Source organism: Alosa sapidissima, chromosome 3, assembly GCF_018492685.1.
Source record: "Alosa sapidissima isolate fAloSap1 chromosome 3, fAloSap1.pri, whole genome shotgun sequence".
NCBI classification, from domain to species: Eukaryota; Metazoa; Chordata; class Actinopteri; order Clupeiformes; family Clupeidae; genus Alosa; species Alosa sapidissima.
In genome coordinates, this window is record NC_055959.1 from 14839433 (window position 1) to 14854432 (window position 15000).

At 45.9% G+C, this 15000-nt stretch overlaps 1 protein-coding gene across 2 annotated transcripts in view; it reads left to right on the forward strand.

The window, feature by feature from the left end:
* prkar1b (protein kinase, cAMP-dependent, regulatory, type I, beta) overlaps positions 1-15000 on the forward strand; it is a 73460-nt gene that overhangs the window by 4993 nt on the left and 53467 nt on the right. Inside the window, exons 1-2 of one of the 2 annotated variants that reach the window (XM_042085771.1) lie at positions 8269-8488; positions 10504-10674. In XM_042085771.1, coding sequence (XP_041941705.1) covers positions 8327-8488; positions 10504-10674 — 333 coding nt within the window. In that variant the 5' untranslated portion in view covers positions 8269-8326. Of the gene's footprint in view, positions 1-8268; positions 8489-10503; positions 10675-15000 lie in introns of those variants that run through there. The other variant, XM_042085770.1, reaches the window with a different exon arrangement.

Consider the following 15000-nt stretch of genomic DNA (forward strand, 5'->3'; position numbering starts at 1 on the left):
TGCACACACACACACACACACACACACACACACACACACACACACACACACACACACACACACACACACACACACACTCAGACTCAGCTGTCCTTAATATTCACCTCCATCTCTGAGGTCTGTCCCTACGGTGTTGGGTAACCAGGCTTGAGAGTGAAAGAGGAGGGGATGAGATTTGTTGTGTGTGTGTGTGTGTGTGTGTGTGTGTGTGTGTGTGTGTGTGTGTGTGTGTGTGTGTGTTATGTAAGCTTGGCCAAGATCCAGAGAGATCTGCAGGTGGACATCCTACTGTTACTTTACAGGTACACCTTTTTAACCTGTCTTCCTTCTTCTCCTCACACAGTCTGTGATCACATTCTAGAAAAGGCCTCAGTTCGACACGCACACACACACACTTTTCTTTTAGAGATATGATGAACATTACTGGTAAAGTGAGGAATAAAATGGAAACCGTTTTGCTGTTATATATATATATAGTTTTATATGGTACAGGCCTCCCAATCGCCCACCTCTCTTTTTCTCTTAAATAAAATAAAACACAATATAATGAAATAATGATTTATTTACTATAAGGAATGGGGTATTACATTGACACAAAAATGGTAAAAAGTTAATAACATTGAGATAATATATAATTAGGACAAACAGCCAGTGCATGTATGCATGGGTAAAATAGACTCCTCCTGAGTGATAAAAGGTGAAGGGCCCTTTGAAGCATGGTATATTTTGGGCCTTACAAGTGACACCAGCTATATACGACACTTAGTGTGTGTGTGTGTGTGTGTGTGTGTGTCTGTGTGTGTGTGTGTGTGTGTGTGTGTGTCTGTCTGTCTGTCTGTTTGTCTGTGAGTGTGTGTGTTTGATGTCCTTAAACCTGCATAGATCATGTAGATGCGTGTGAGTCCTCAGAAAGGTTGCCCAGGGATATGAGGTTTTCTCTCCCTCTCCCTCTCTCTCTCTCTCTCTCTCTCTCTCTCTCTCTCTCTCTCTCTCTCTCTCTCCCTCTCCCTCTCCCTCTCCCTCTCTGACAGTCACACGGTAAAACCAAAGATCTATTGTCTTTACAGTTGCATATTTTCCTTTAATGGCAAATCAATGCATTGCTAATAGCTGAGAGTAGTGAATAGGAAGGACCTATTGTAGACATAAAATCAAAGGGCCTGCTGAACATTCATTCTAATCAGCAATCAGTAACAAGCTTTAGTATATTTTGAATAGCTTATATTGGTGTTTATATTACAATTGGGACAGTGTTCTGGAATATACTGGAAAGACGAAGCAATTCTTTATTGAAAAAACATTTGAAGTGCTTACGAATTGAACACGACTTAATCGTTCCAGAGCTGCTGAATCAAAGCCGAACTGAAGCGTATTATGTTCTATTCTGTAATGAGAAGCGTATTCTCATTCAACTGCCATTGACATAAATGTGTGTGTGTGTGTGTGTGTGTGTGTGTGTGTGTCTGTCTAGGTAATACAGCTGAATGACCATAGTCTCAATATTGTTAATGTCTTCTTGTCACTCAAATGCAAGTTTAAAGGGCATCCAACACACAGAGACCCCTCCCCCCTCCCCTACACACACACACACACACACACTTTTACTCAGTGTTTCCCAGACACGTCCTGGTGTCAGGTCCATCCCTTTGTGTCTTTTAGCTGCTGATTCAGTTACACACACACACACACACACACACACACACACATTGCATTGTGTATACAATGCCCTGAGGACTCCATTTGTTAGATGTGTGTGTGTGTGATGTTTGTGAGCTAGCTCAGTGGAATGCACTTAAAAGCTAGATTAACCCTGCAACTCATTCACTGAGACCTCCAGCACACACAGAGAGTGAGAGAGAGAGAGAGAGAGCTTTTAGTTAAGTGGCCCCTCATTTCCCCTTCCTCTACGTGTGTGTGTGTGTGTGTGTGTGTGTGTGTGTGTGTGTGAGGAGGGTTTAACATTATTGTTCATTTGTAGTACTTGAAAGTGTCATGCTCATGTTTCATGGTTTGTTGGTGTACACCTCAACCTAAAGACATTTGTCTAAAGGATTGTCATGGGGTGTGTGTGTGTGTGTGTGTGTGTGTGTGTGTGTGTGTGTGTGTGTGTGTGTGTGTGTGTGTGTGTGTGTGTGTGTGTGTGTGTCTTTCCTGGGGTGATGCTTTTACCTGAGCAACTCCACTCACCCATAGCATGTGACATAGTAAAGAAGGGTGTGTCTCTGTGCATGTATGTGTGTGTGTGTGTGTGTATTAACCCACTGACCCGAGAGTTACACAAGGCACAACACGCATACGCACACACACACACACACACACACACACACACACACACACACACACACACACACACACACACACACACACACACACTGCACCATGGTGGTCTTGTGCCATTTTGTCTTTGCATCCTGTCATGCATGGAGTTCAGTCATTCACAGTGGCAAGTCTGCAGGGCAAGAAGGACAGAGAGAACACAGGAGAGGGAGGAGAGAGAAGGGGAGACAGGAGCAGGAGGAGAGACAGGAGGGAGGAGCAGGGACGGAGCTTGAGGTGGGACGGGCCTTGCTTAAACTCATCATGTGGGAAATCAGATTATCTGTCAATATTGGGCTTTGAAAGTAAGGGATATTTGCTCAGTAATAGTAGGCTACATTTTGTAAGATTTATAGAGAAACCGAGGGGAAGTTAAATTAGAAATTAGAATTGTTGCTCTCCGTGGCGCTGACGCTTGTAAGACCCGCTGTTGCGGGCATGTGTAGCCTATGTTGTAAAATTATGTTATGATGATTTAATAAAGGGCCCGGACATGTACCCTGCCCCCGGCCCGGCTCTGACTTGTTCCGCCACTGGGGAGGAGATACAGGAGAGGGAGGAGAGACAGGAGAGGGAGGAGAGACAGGAGAGAGGGAGGAGAGACAGGAGAGAGGGAGGAGAGACAGGAGAGAGGGAGGAGAGACAGGAGAGAGGGAGGAGAGACAGGACAGGGAGGAGAGACAGGACAGGGAGGAGAGACAGGAGAGAGGGAGGAGAGACAGGAAAGGGAGGAGAGACAGGAGAGACAGGAGAGGGAGGAGAGACAGGAGAGAGGGAGGAGAGACAGGACAGGGAGGAGAGACAGGAGAGAGGGAGGAGAGACAGGAAAGGGAGGAGAGACAGGAGAGACAGGAGAGGGAGGAGAGACAGGAGAGAGGGAGGAGAGACAGGACAGGGAGGAGAGACAGGAGAGAGGGAGGAGAGACAGGACAGGGAGGAGAGACAGGAGAGAGGGAGGAGAGACAGGACAGGGAGGAGAGACAGGAGAGAGGGAGGAGAGACAGGAGAGAAAAAGGGAGACAGGAGAGGGGGGTGCATTGAGTACTTGGGGAACCCTTTTCTAAGCAAATATGTTTAATGGCCATTTCAGCCCATCCCGCCCACTCGTATATAAAATGAGCTAACTAGCTGGTAACCTTAGAAATTAATAGTAGTATATGAAAGTCAAATTAATTAGTTGTGCTTGTGTTAGCTCCGTTGGCTGATTTTTTTTAATCTGTTGTTTTGATAAAAAATAGCTACAGTGTAGCAGTTGTTTATGTAGTCTATATAGGTTCATTCATACTTACCTACATAATGACAATCTGTTGCTGATGTATCTCCTTGGAAGGGAGGAATCAGAAGACTGACCTGCAAGTGTTAAAATCTCAGTTCCTTCAGGCAATTAGAGACAGGCGCAAGGCCTGAAATGTCAACCAGGAGACAGAGGTGGGGCAAACCTATAGCGCAGTGCTGAGAGTAAACTCAATCAACAAAACCCAAGTGCATTTTTGAGTGAAGCCAAGTTCAGAACTAGCCTGGACAAAACAGACCCTGATAATCTAGAAAGATTAAGGGTCTGGCCAAGAACAATGTAATGGCCCAACTCGAGGGGCAGCAACAAGCATGCATTTAAAAATCTCACTGCACGCAATTGGATAACACTAGACCATGTTTACTCTGAATGATTTCGGACTTCGACGCAATCGGATAACACTACAACCAATGTGTACCGTCCTCCAACGTTGCAGCGCTGTCTTCATCAGTTTAGCTGGTTCCCCGGAATGTTGGGGTAAAAGTAACGTGAGAACTCTGGATTTCCAGGGTAGTTCAGAACAAATCCAGAATCGGATAACCCTCCTTCTATGGAATTTATTTTCATATTATATTATTTTGCATTATGCATTTATAAATAACATAAATATTGTTCCTATTTTCTAGTATGTGTATCTGCTCAAAAACACTCTGCAGTTCATACATCAACCTGGGTCTGTGAATGGGCCACTGAAGCCAAAGTGGTTCAGACTGAGGCAGATGTACAGTTCCAGCCAATTCAAGCTAATCAATGTGTTTTTGAGGAGTAGAAACAAGCAATCAGTAGCCAATAATCAATGACCTTTCACTGGAGTTGTGGTGATTAGGTCTGACGTTAGGAGAAACCGATCCCAAATGGTGTGGGAAAGGTGTTTTATGCACCATTTTAATCATGGCTGGTTGACATGACTGTGGGGTGTGGGTTGGGGAAGTATAATATATGTTGCTGTGACTAGACTGTGTTCTTCTTGAAGGTGATGTGTTTTGGCCTCAAGTTTCAAACTCACAGTGGTGTGTGGTCTTTTGCCCATGTGTGTGTGTGTGTGAGTGTGTGTGTGTTTGCTGTGAGTGAAGCCTTGTGATTTATTGTCTTTTGAACCTGTCAGCTGTTGTGTCCTGAGGCGTGTGTCCACACATACATGACATAGGACATCTGCACACACACACACACACACACATACACATGGCACGTGTGTGATATCTGTAATGTGTTAGTGGTCTTACACCTTACACCTAAACTTACGATCAAACTTACACTTCACTGGTGCAACCGGCTGCAGATGAATATAAATACTATATGATGTTGCGTCTCTCTCGTGATCTCTCATTTTTGCAGAGAGAAATGAAAGATTCTATATGTTTTATTTGTCACAGACATAGAGATCAGATTTAAAACACACAGTGAAATGATATCATGGCTCATCTCCACCTGTGCAAGGGTGTCCTAAGTGATTACCAACTATTAATAACTATTAATAAAGACACACTCACATAAGAATAAACTATAAACAAAAAGAAGATATAATACATAGGGTGAATGGAACTATTTAAAAGAGTAGTGCAAGGTGTGACTGCCAGTATGCCAAGTGTCCATGTAGGCTAGTATTGTGTTTGAAATGTATTGTGTGTGTTGTTGAGGTCTGGATGGCCTCTTTAGGCTTCCAGTTTTAGTCACTCTAATCAAATATTATCTGCACGGTGAGGGTCACAGAAAACAGGACTCTTCTAAACAAGATATGTGATATGAAAACACTCCCTTAGTAGAATAAGATGATTTAAGATACATTTTATTGCACTACATAAAGCATGACTGGGTGGAAGCTAATGGCAGATTTCCTTGCTAACTGGCAGCCATAAAGTTTCACCACAGCATCTGCTCATGCTCTCAGGCTGTCCTTCACCACTGATTACCGTTGAGCTCTGTATCAGAGTGACAGCGACGCCGTGACATTGTGACTAATAACAGCATTGCCATCAGTGCAATTGTAGTCTGTTAGACAGGCTCTCGGAGTGCATCAGTGATTGTTCTGCACGCGGGTAGTCTGACAGCTGTCTTTGAGGTCTCACTCTGTGTGTTGTCTGAAGTTGGAGATGAGCCCTCAGTTAAACTACATGGTTGTGTCAACACATCCTCATTCACTGTCAATCACATGTGCACAGAGACACATACTGAGGTGCATTCTCTCATTCTTAATTACTTGGGCTTACGCTTGGGCCTGCACAGTATAATCCCACACTATTAAATATGTTATACCTCTTCACCCCAACTAGAGTAAATATTATATACATATACACACACACACACAGAGAGAGACCTGTTAATCAGCAATTGTGTTTGCCTTGTGCTGGATGCGGCTGGTTTCCATGACATCCGTCCGTGTGAAGTGGAATGTTCTGTTGGCTGATGTCGTGAAGAGACTCTCTGGAGGGATGCTTCTACGTCCCCTGTGGTTGCCATGACAATGTAAGGCAACAGCAGCTTTAGGTTTGGCCAGAGGGACCAGGTGTGGAAAATCTCATCTGATTGGCTGCTTAGGGAGGTTCATTGGTTAATAAATCAACAAATAAAGCTTACAAAAAGCAACAGTAAGACAGATTTAAACCGGAATGTGGTATTTTGTTATAAACATGAATAGAATAGAATAGTTCATGGCCATAATCCATTGAGGAGACATTAACTGATTGCCTGTCATTTGGTTGAGTGACAGTAGTTGGGTTTACATGGACAGTTTTTTTGATGAAGCTATTCCGAATAAAAAATGTGTGCCATCTGTTACATGGGTATTTTCGGTCAGGTACTCTCATGTGCTCTAGAATCTTTTATCGGAATAGTTGTTGCTGCTTTGCTTTTACTTGAGTAGATACAGCGGGCGAAATGATCGGAATAAGAACTTTCATTCCGATTAAAATTCTAATCAGATTTAGGCAGTTTTATTTCTGTTAAGGTGTTTCTATGTTTATTTGTTATTTTGATTGAGCCATTACTCCGATTCTAATCTGAATAAAAGTGTCACCTACTGTACCCCACCCACCTACTGTAACTCTGTGGAGGGGTGTGCAAGAGACAGACACAGGTACACTTTTCCCACCCCCAGTCAACTCCCTCACCCCTCTCCTCCTCTCTCTCTGTCTCTCTTTGGTGGAGTCAAGGGTTAGGGTTGAATATGCTTTCTTTAAAGTTTCAGACAATGTGGCTCATTTCTCATAGAAATGGTGTACTGACAAGGGTTTGGTCTCCATTATTGATTGGACCTTGGCATTTATGTGGTGATGCCATGGGGACTGGGGGGGGGGGGCGGGGCTGTACTGTAGTGTTTTAAGGTGGTTTTGATCCATGCAATGGTTCAATAAATGGGTTTTAAAACTCAAAGTGTCTCTCTCTCTCTCTATCCTCTCTTCTCCACCCTCTCTCCTCCACTCTCAGTCTCACTTGGGGGTGTGTGTGTGTGAGAGAGGGAGAGCGGGTGAGAGAGTGCTTGTGTGCGTGCGTGGGCGTGTGTGCGCGCACGTGTGTGTGTGTGTTTATGAAGTGATGGCTGCCTGGTAGTCCCAGGGGAGGGGTTTGTCTTGAACATTGACTGTGGCTCAGACTTTCCACTGTGGCCCTCTGGGAGCATGCGTGCATCTGTAGGTCAGGAGGTCAGAGAGGATGTCATATCTCAATGAAGCAATCTAATAGAAACAAGGAAACAGAAGGACAAGTGATTTAAACTGTGTGTGTGTGTGTGTGTGTGTGTGTGTGTGTCTCTGTGTCTCTGTGTCTCTGTGTGTATGTGTGTATGTGTGTGTACTGTATGTGTGTGTGTGTGTGTGTGAGAATCACTTGCGGTAGGTGTATCACATTGCTATTGTGAGGGGTGTCCAAGCCCTTGTGTGGTACCTGTGTTGTACACTGACATTATGCATTACTCATGAATGTTATGTAAGTGTGTGTCTGTGTGAGTGTTTCCGTGTGGGGTGAGTTTGTTTTGCACATAGCATATTTTTGGGTTAATGTTCGTTTCTACTTCCTGCACCCCTAGTGCAGAAGAGTGAGATGCCCTGTTGTCATGGTGACGAAGGAAACGAAAGAGACCGATAGTGAGAGTGTGTGCGCAAGCAGATTGAGAGAGGGAGGGAGGGAATGAGGCAGAGTGAGCAAGCAAGGGCGGGAGAGACAGAAAGGGGAGAGAAAGTGGCGCAGGGCAGGAAGGGAGAGCCTGGTTCCTGCTGTAATCATTGTGATTTTTTTTTCTGATCCGCCTGAGTACTGGCAATCCGCTCTTCTCTCTCTCTGTCTCTCTCTCTCTCTCTCTCTCTCTCTCTCTCTGTCTCTGTCTCTGTCTCTCTCTCTCTCTCTCTCTCTCTCTCTCTCTCTCTCTCTCTCTCTCTGTTGCTCACTCGCTTGTTCTCTAAGCTTTTCACATCCAGCGGACGCACACTCACTCACTCACTGCTCGGTTGCATCCCACGCTCTCTCGTCTCTCTTCCATGCACACAAACACGCGCGCGCGCGCACACATACACGCATACAAACTCTTTCTCGCGTCTGTTGCACACTGTCCATGTCGGCGTCCGGGGACCGCGTGGCCTAACGGACAGACAGACAGGTCTGTGTGTGTGTGTGTGTGTGTGTGTGTGTGTGTGTGGGCGTGCGGTGGGGGGGGGTGGGCGTGGGTGGTAACGTGATGGTGCTGGCGTTAGGAGGGGGGTGCCGGCCCCTGTGCCCAGGCCGGGCATGAGTGGCGGTGGCGAGGGGCCCAGGCCTCTCGGGGACGCTGAGGCCTCCGGACCGGGCCCTCGCCATGACTGCACGCACACACACACCAACACACATGTGGCCGCACCCGCCGACTCCAGCTGGACGGCCTACGGCGCCTACGACACCAGCATGACCGAGGTGCGTGTGGGGTTTTCTGGGTGGTGTGGTGGGGTGGGTAGAGGTTGTTGTTGTTGTTGTTGTTGTTGTTGTTGTTGTTTGGGTTTGTTATTGTGGATTGGGAAGCGGCTGTGTAAAGCGTTTTGTTTTGTTTGGTTCGTACAATTGAAATTAGTCTGTGTGTGTGTTTTGGTTAGTCTGTGCGAGCGTTCGCTCCTAAGATGACTCATTAGAAAAGATTAAGGTGAGGTGTTTTTCTCGGAGAAAGGGAAACAGCAGCTGCGCGGTCTGGCAGTGTGTGTGTGTGTGAGTGTGTGTAACAAACAAGTTCAGCTCGGGCTGCCTGCCTACACTGTGTGTGTGTGTGTGTGTGTGTGTGTGTGTGTGTGTGTGTGTGTGTGTGTGTGTGTGTGCGTGGGAGGCTGCAGGCAGTGATGATCTTTGTGTGTGTGTGTGTGTGTGTGTGTGTGTGTGTGTGTGTGTGCATCTCTGTATGTGCACCATTAAGCTGGTAAGCTGGTCACTTCTTTGCCTTGTGTTGACATAATAAGCATGTGTTCCCCCTCTCCTGTTACACTGATGTGAAGAATGCTGCCTTTTCTCCCCTGCCGTGTGTGTGTGTGTACTGTATGTGTGTGTGTTTGAGAGAGCGAGAAAGAGAGATCTTTCTCTCTTGCTGGCTTCTGTCCCTGGGCGGATGACTCTGCGTAATGTGTATGTCTCTGTGCATGCGCAATTCTGCATCTCTGTGTGTGTGTGTGTGTGTGTGTGTCTGTGTTTGTTTCTGTGTGTGTGTGTGTGTGTGTGTGTGTGTGTGTGTGTATCTGTAGAAATGCAAAGCAATATAGATTAGAAGAGGTGGTCTGACAGTGTGCACCTCCCACACCCCCTGTGTGATGATTATATGGAGTTTGATAGAGGCAGCATCCCTCTCTGTTTTATATGTGTGTGTATGTGTGTGTGTGAGAGAGAGAGAGAGAGAGAGAGAGAGTGAGTGAGAGAGAGAGATGTAGAGAGAGAGAGAGACTGATATCCTTACACAGCACTATGCTGGATTGTAAAATCTGCCGTCAGCAGCATTGTGTTGGAAAGGTTCTCTTAGAGGAATAGCAATGCAGGCTCCAGGAGAGAGCCATTGACCAATGCAGGCTCCAGGAGAGAGCCATTGACCAATGCAGGCTCCAGGAGAGAGCCATTGACCAATGCAGGCTCCAGGAGAGAGCCATTGACCAGTGCAGGCTCCAGGAGAGAGCCATTGACCAGACTGCAATGATATTTCTCTTCTAACTTCCTCCCTCTCTTTCTCTCCCTTTTTTCTCTCCCTGCCTGTCTTCAGTGAAATAAACATATATGCCTAGACACACACACGCACACATACATGCATAGACACATATGCACATACTGTATACATGCACATATACACATACAAGCACAATAACACACAACATACACATAATATACACACAAACAAACAAACAAACACACACACATTGCTGTTGTATGGTTAATAGAGGTTTGGGTGAATTATTCAGCAGTGTGGTGTCAGCAGAAAGATCCAGATCGGTGCGCCCACCAACGGCTTTGTGTGTGTTTACCAGCCAAGAGGCACGTGCACATCTATTAGTCTTTCACCTCAGAGCAGAAACACACACATACACACACACACACACACACACACACACACACACACACACACACTTATACATCCATAATGCTAGATCATTGCAGACAGTACACCCCATCTGAGCTTTTTTTTTACCATGAGCATGCTTTGTGTGAAATATTGAGCGTTCTGATCGATCCCGTATGTTTGGTGTGGGATATCTTTGTGAAACACAGGTGGACTTTTACTGTCTGAATTCCTCTTTCTGTCTCTGAAATTTGTGTTGAATTTTTGAAATATATTGCATTACATGTCACCTCAAAACATAGAATAGACCACAGTAAGTGTTTAAGTACATACATTATAAAACATGCCTTAAATGTATATGTGTGTGTGTGTGTGTGTGTGTGTGTGTGTGTGTGTGTGTGAGCAGGAGGAGTGTAAGCAGATCCTGGCTCGCCAGAAATCCAACTCGCAGTCAGACTCTCATGACGATGAGGTGTCCCCCCCACCACCCAACCCCGTGGTCAAGGCCCGCCGACGCAGAGGCGGGGTCAGTGCTGAGGTGTACACCGAGGAGGACGCCGTCAGCTACGTGCGCAAGGTCAGACATACAGTATATTCACACACACACAAACACACACATGGAGACATTATGCAGGTGCTAGAGGTAGCATTAGGACCAAGAACTATATAATAAGGGATGTTGTCCTACTGACACACACACACACACACACACACACACACACACACACACACACACACACACTATATGAGGAGACCCTCATCTCGAGTGAAAGGTAAGTGGCACACATGTGTGTGTGTGCTGAGAAAGGGGTTATATGTGTGTGTGTTGTTTGTGTGTGTGTTTGTATTTGTGTCCACTTACATAGATGGGCCGACAGGATACCAGAACCAACTGTTGCACAGGGAGACAGACAGTGGACGAGAGAATGAGTGACGCAATGATGGATGGACAGATAAAGGAAGAGAGTGATGCAGAGACAGATGGGTAGAGGAATAGACTGCATGATGCAGAGAAAGAGGAGAGACAGTAGAGATGGGCAGATGAAGAGAGAGAGAGAGAGGGGGGGGGCAGACAGGTGGTTGAGAAATGTGATTGGATGTCTGGTTGAGGGGGCCGAGAGTGATATTATCTTAGAGTGGCTATGGCCAGCAGCTCCCATGGATTACACTAATCCACATCCACTCTGGCACAGCACAGAGAGACAGAGAGAGGGACTGGGAGAGAGGGAGAAAGAGAGAGAGATAGAGAGAGGGACAGATAAATAGAGGGGGTTAAAGAGAGAGAGAGGGAGAGAGAGAGAGAAAGAGAGATTCTCTTCCTCCATCAGTGGTTGGGGGCTCCGTCTCTTACTCTCTTTCTCTCTTTCTTCGTCCCCCGGCTCCCTCCATCCCTCTCTCTGTCTGTGTTCTTGTGAGTGGGCTGAAGCAGATCGTTACGGTGCTTGTTAACGGGTGATGAACATGACAGCGCATTAACGGCTAGGGCCCTGTGGAGTGGGCTTGATGCTGAGCGCACTAAAGTGTGGCCAAGTGTGTCTGTGTGTGAGTGTGAGTGTGAGTGTGTGTGTGTGTGTGTGTGTGTGTGTGTGTTTGTATAGTATAGTATAGTATATTTACTCTTTTGATCCTGTGATTGTGTGTGTGTGTGTGTGTGTGTGTGTGTGTCCTTGTACTTTGCTTTTTTGTGTGTGTGTGTCTAGGATAGTGCATGGGTGTTTATGTAGGTATGTTTATGTTTTTTTTAGGAGCAAGATGTGTGTGTGTGTGTGTGTTTATCCGCGCATCTGTGTGTGTGTGTGTGTTGTGTATGTAGTGTGTGTCTTTATGTGTGTCTGTGTGTCGCTCTGCCAGCTAAAGTTCAGTGGCTTTGGTATTTGGTAAACACATAGAGACAGCCTCTCTCATTAGCACTCCAATGTTCGTCACACACACACCACCATGTCATATTAGCATGCTAGATCTGTCAGCAACGTGCACACACAGACAGACAAGCAGACACACCCAGACACACAGACACATGTGCACACACACTCACACTCACACACACACACACACTCTTAAAACATGTTGAAAACGACACAATTTGTGTTGTTTTTAAGCACACCTTTGTGTCCAGATAGGGACAACATGGTTTGTGTTGTTTCCTTTTTTTATTTGTTACACAATATGTGTTGAAATCAACACAACTTACGTTGTTTTTCAACACTTCTCTGAGTCCAAATAGGGACAACACATTCGTTTTAAGAGTGCACACACACACATACACACACACACACACACACACACACACACATACACACATACACACACACACACAGCTTTTCCAACTCTTTTAGAAACAGAACAAGATACTTTTTAGATAAACAGAACATAGCGGAGAAGCATCTGCTGTTATCCACTCATATGTGGCTTGAGTGGAGCCTTTCCCCAGCTGTCCTAGCTGTATGGAGGCTGATTTGGGCTGCACTCAGACACACCACTGATCTGGGGTCAGTGACAGGAGCACAGGAGCATCCGAAACACAGCTGCTGCATCGCTATCAATTATAGACCCACATCTCTGACAGTATGTCAGTGACATGACAGTGGATGTAGCCTTTGGACCCACAATGGCTGCCTTGCACTACTCCACTTGTACACTTGCACACTTTGCAACTTGTTGTTGTCCTGTTGTCCTGAAAACACTTCTGAACACACTTCTGCTGCTCTTACATAACTTGCACCACTATGCCACTTGCATACTTAGGTCAAACAGAACTACCTCAGCCATTTATTGGCCTGACTTTTGCACTATTATATTGACTGTCTACTGTATGCACAATTGCACAATTTCAACTCAAATTTTGCTGCTCTTATTTTCTTCATTGTGTGTGCCTTCTTATTTTTACTTTTTATATTGTTTACTTGAATGTTATGTTTGTCTGTGGACCTAATTGGTAAAATATGTCTTGTCTCCACCGTGGGATAGTAGGAAACGTAATTTCGATCTCTTTGTATGTCTTGACATGTGAAGAAATTGACAATAAAGCAGACTTTGACTTTTGACTTTGACTTTGTATAGGTAGAAAGTAGCGACTGTGTGTGTGTGTGTGTGTGTGTGTGTGTGTGTGTGTGTGTGTGTGTGTGTGTGTGTGTGTGTGTGTGTGTGTTTGTGCATGTTGGTGTGTGTGTGTGTGTGTGTGTGTGTGTGTGTGTGTATGGATGTAGCCTATTTCCAGACGAGGGACAGATATAGTCCAGTCCTTAGTGGAGTGCCGCTGTTGCATATTTGGCTCTTTGTGTGGTCGCCTTCATGTTGCTGCATCTCATAATTAGAGCCTTCCCAGTCACTTTCTCTCCTCTCATTCTCTCCTTCTCTCCTTCTCCTTCTCTCCTTCTCCTTCTCTCTCTTTCCATCCCTTCCTCCCTCTCTCTAGCTTGCTGGGCCGTTTGTGCGTTTTCCTTGTGTTATTGATATTGTATATATAGTGAATCATGGTCTTTATGTACTGGTCTCATCTTGGCTCTGTACGAAACAGAAGGCAGCTGTGTGCTGTCTCGCTGTCTTCAGCTCTCTACTGAGTCACTTGCCGTAGCAGGCATCAAGGTAACGGCTACGAACTTTGTTTCGGACAGCCTACAGTAGCAAGATAGCAACACAGTTGTCAGGATACCAGAAAGAAGAATAACGTAACGTTTGACTGCAGCAATAGTTGCTCACAATTAAATAGAATTTTTGACGTTGAAGGAAGCATGAGGGATACATCAATGCTGCCTTCAAAATTCGTCAAAACAAAGGTATCTTAGAAGGCAGCATTTCACAGAAATATTTGATTCGGACATGCCTCGATGCCTCGCTCCCCTGTTAGATATCTTAAAAGGCAACATTTTTTTTCCCGTTTCGTACAGACCCCTTGTCTAATTTCTTATTCTCTTTACCTCTTCTCATTTCCTCTCGTCCTCTTTTGTTCTCTCCTCTCCTCTTTTTCCTCTCCTCTCCTCTCTCCTCTCCATTCCTTCTCCTTGTTTGTCCTCTCTTCTCACCTCACCTCACCTCACCTCACCTCACCTCACCTCACCTCACCTCACCTCCTCTCCTCTCCTCTCCTCTTTCTCATTTCCTCTCATCTCCTCTCATCTCATCTCATCTCCTCTCCTCTCCTCTCCTCTCCACCTCCTTGTTTGTCCTCTCCTCTCCTCTCCTCCTCTCCCTTCTTGTCGATGTGACATATGTAGTGCATCACTCTCCTCCTCTCCCTTCTTGTCGATGTGACATATGTAGTGCATCACTCTCCTCCTCTGCCGCTCGCCCTCTTTTCCAACGGTCTCTCCCACTCCCTCCATCTGGCTCTGTGGGTTTGCTGTCTGTTCTGACGGCCATGCAGGTTCTAATGCTTTCAGCATCTCTTTGGCTCTCATTCCACAGCGTCTGGTCTCAAGGTCTCTGCCTCCCCCAGATGTCCCTTCCATCTTCTCCTCTTCCATCTCCTCACATCTCTCCTCTCAGTGACTCTCCTCTCACGCCTTCTCTCCCTTCCTCAATCAACAGTGCACCCATTTTTGTCACTCTTCTTCTCTTTCTGCCTCTCTTTCCCAGACATCTGTGTGGGCCTCTCTCCATGCTTTTGTTTCTCTCTCTGCTCGTTTATTTTGGTCTGATCTTCATGTCTTCCATCTTAACACTCCTTTCTTTTGCTCTTTGGTTCTGACTTTTGTCCTGCCACAGGCGCTCCATCTGAATTCTGTCTTTCTCTGCTCATCTTCTTTCCTTTCCTCACCCTCTACTTTCCTTTTCCCGTCCCTCTCCTCCACTCTCTCCTCTCCTCTCTCCTCTCCCTCCCCTCTCCCCCCTCGGCTCCCCTCTCTCTTCTCTTCTCCTCTCCTCTCCTCCCCCCCCTCTCCCCCTTCTCTCTCCTCTCCTCTCC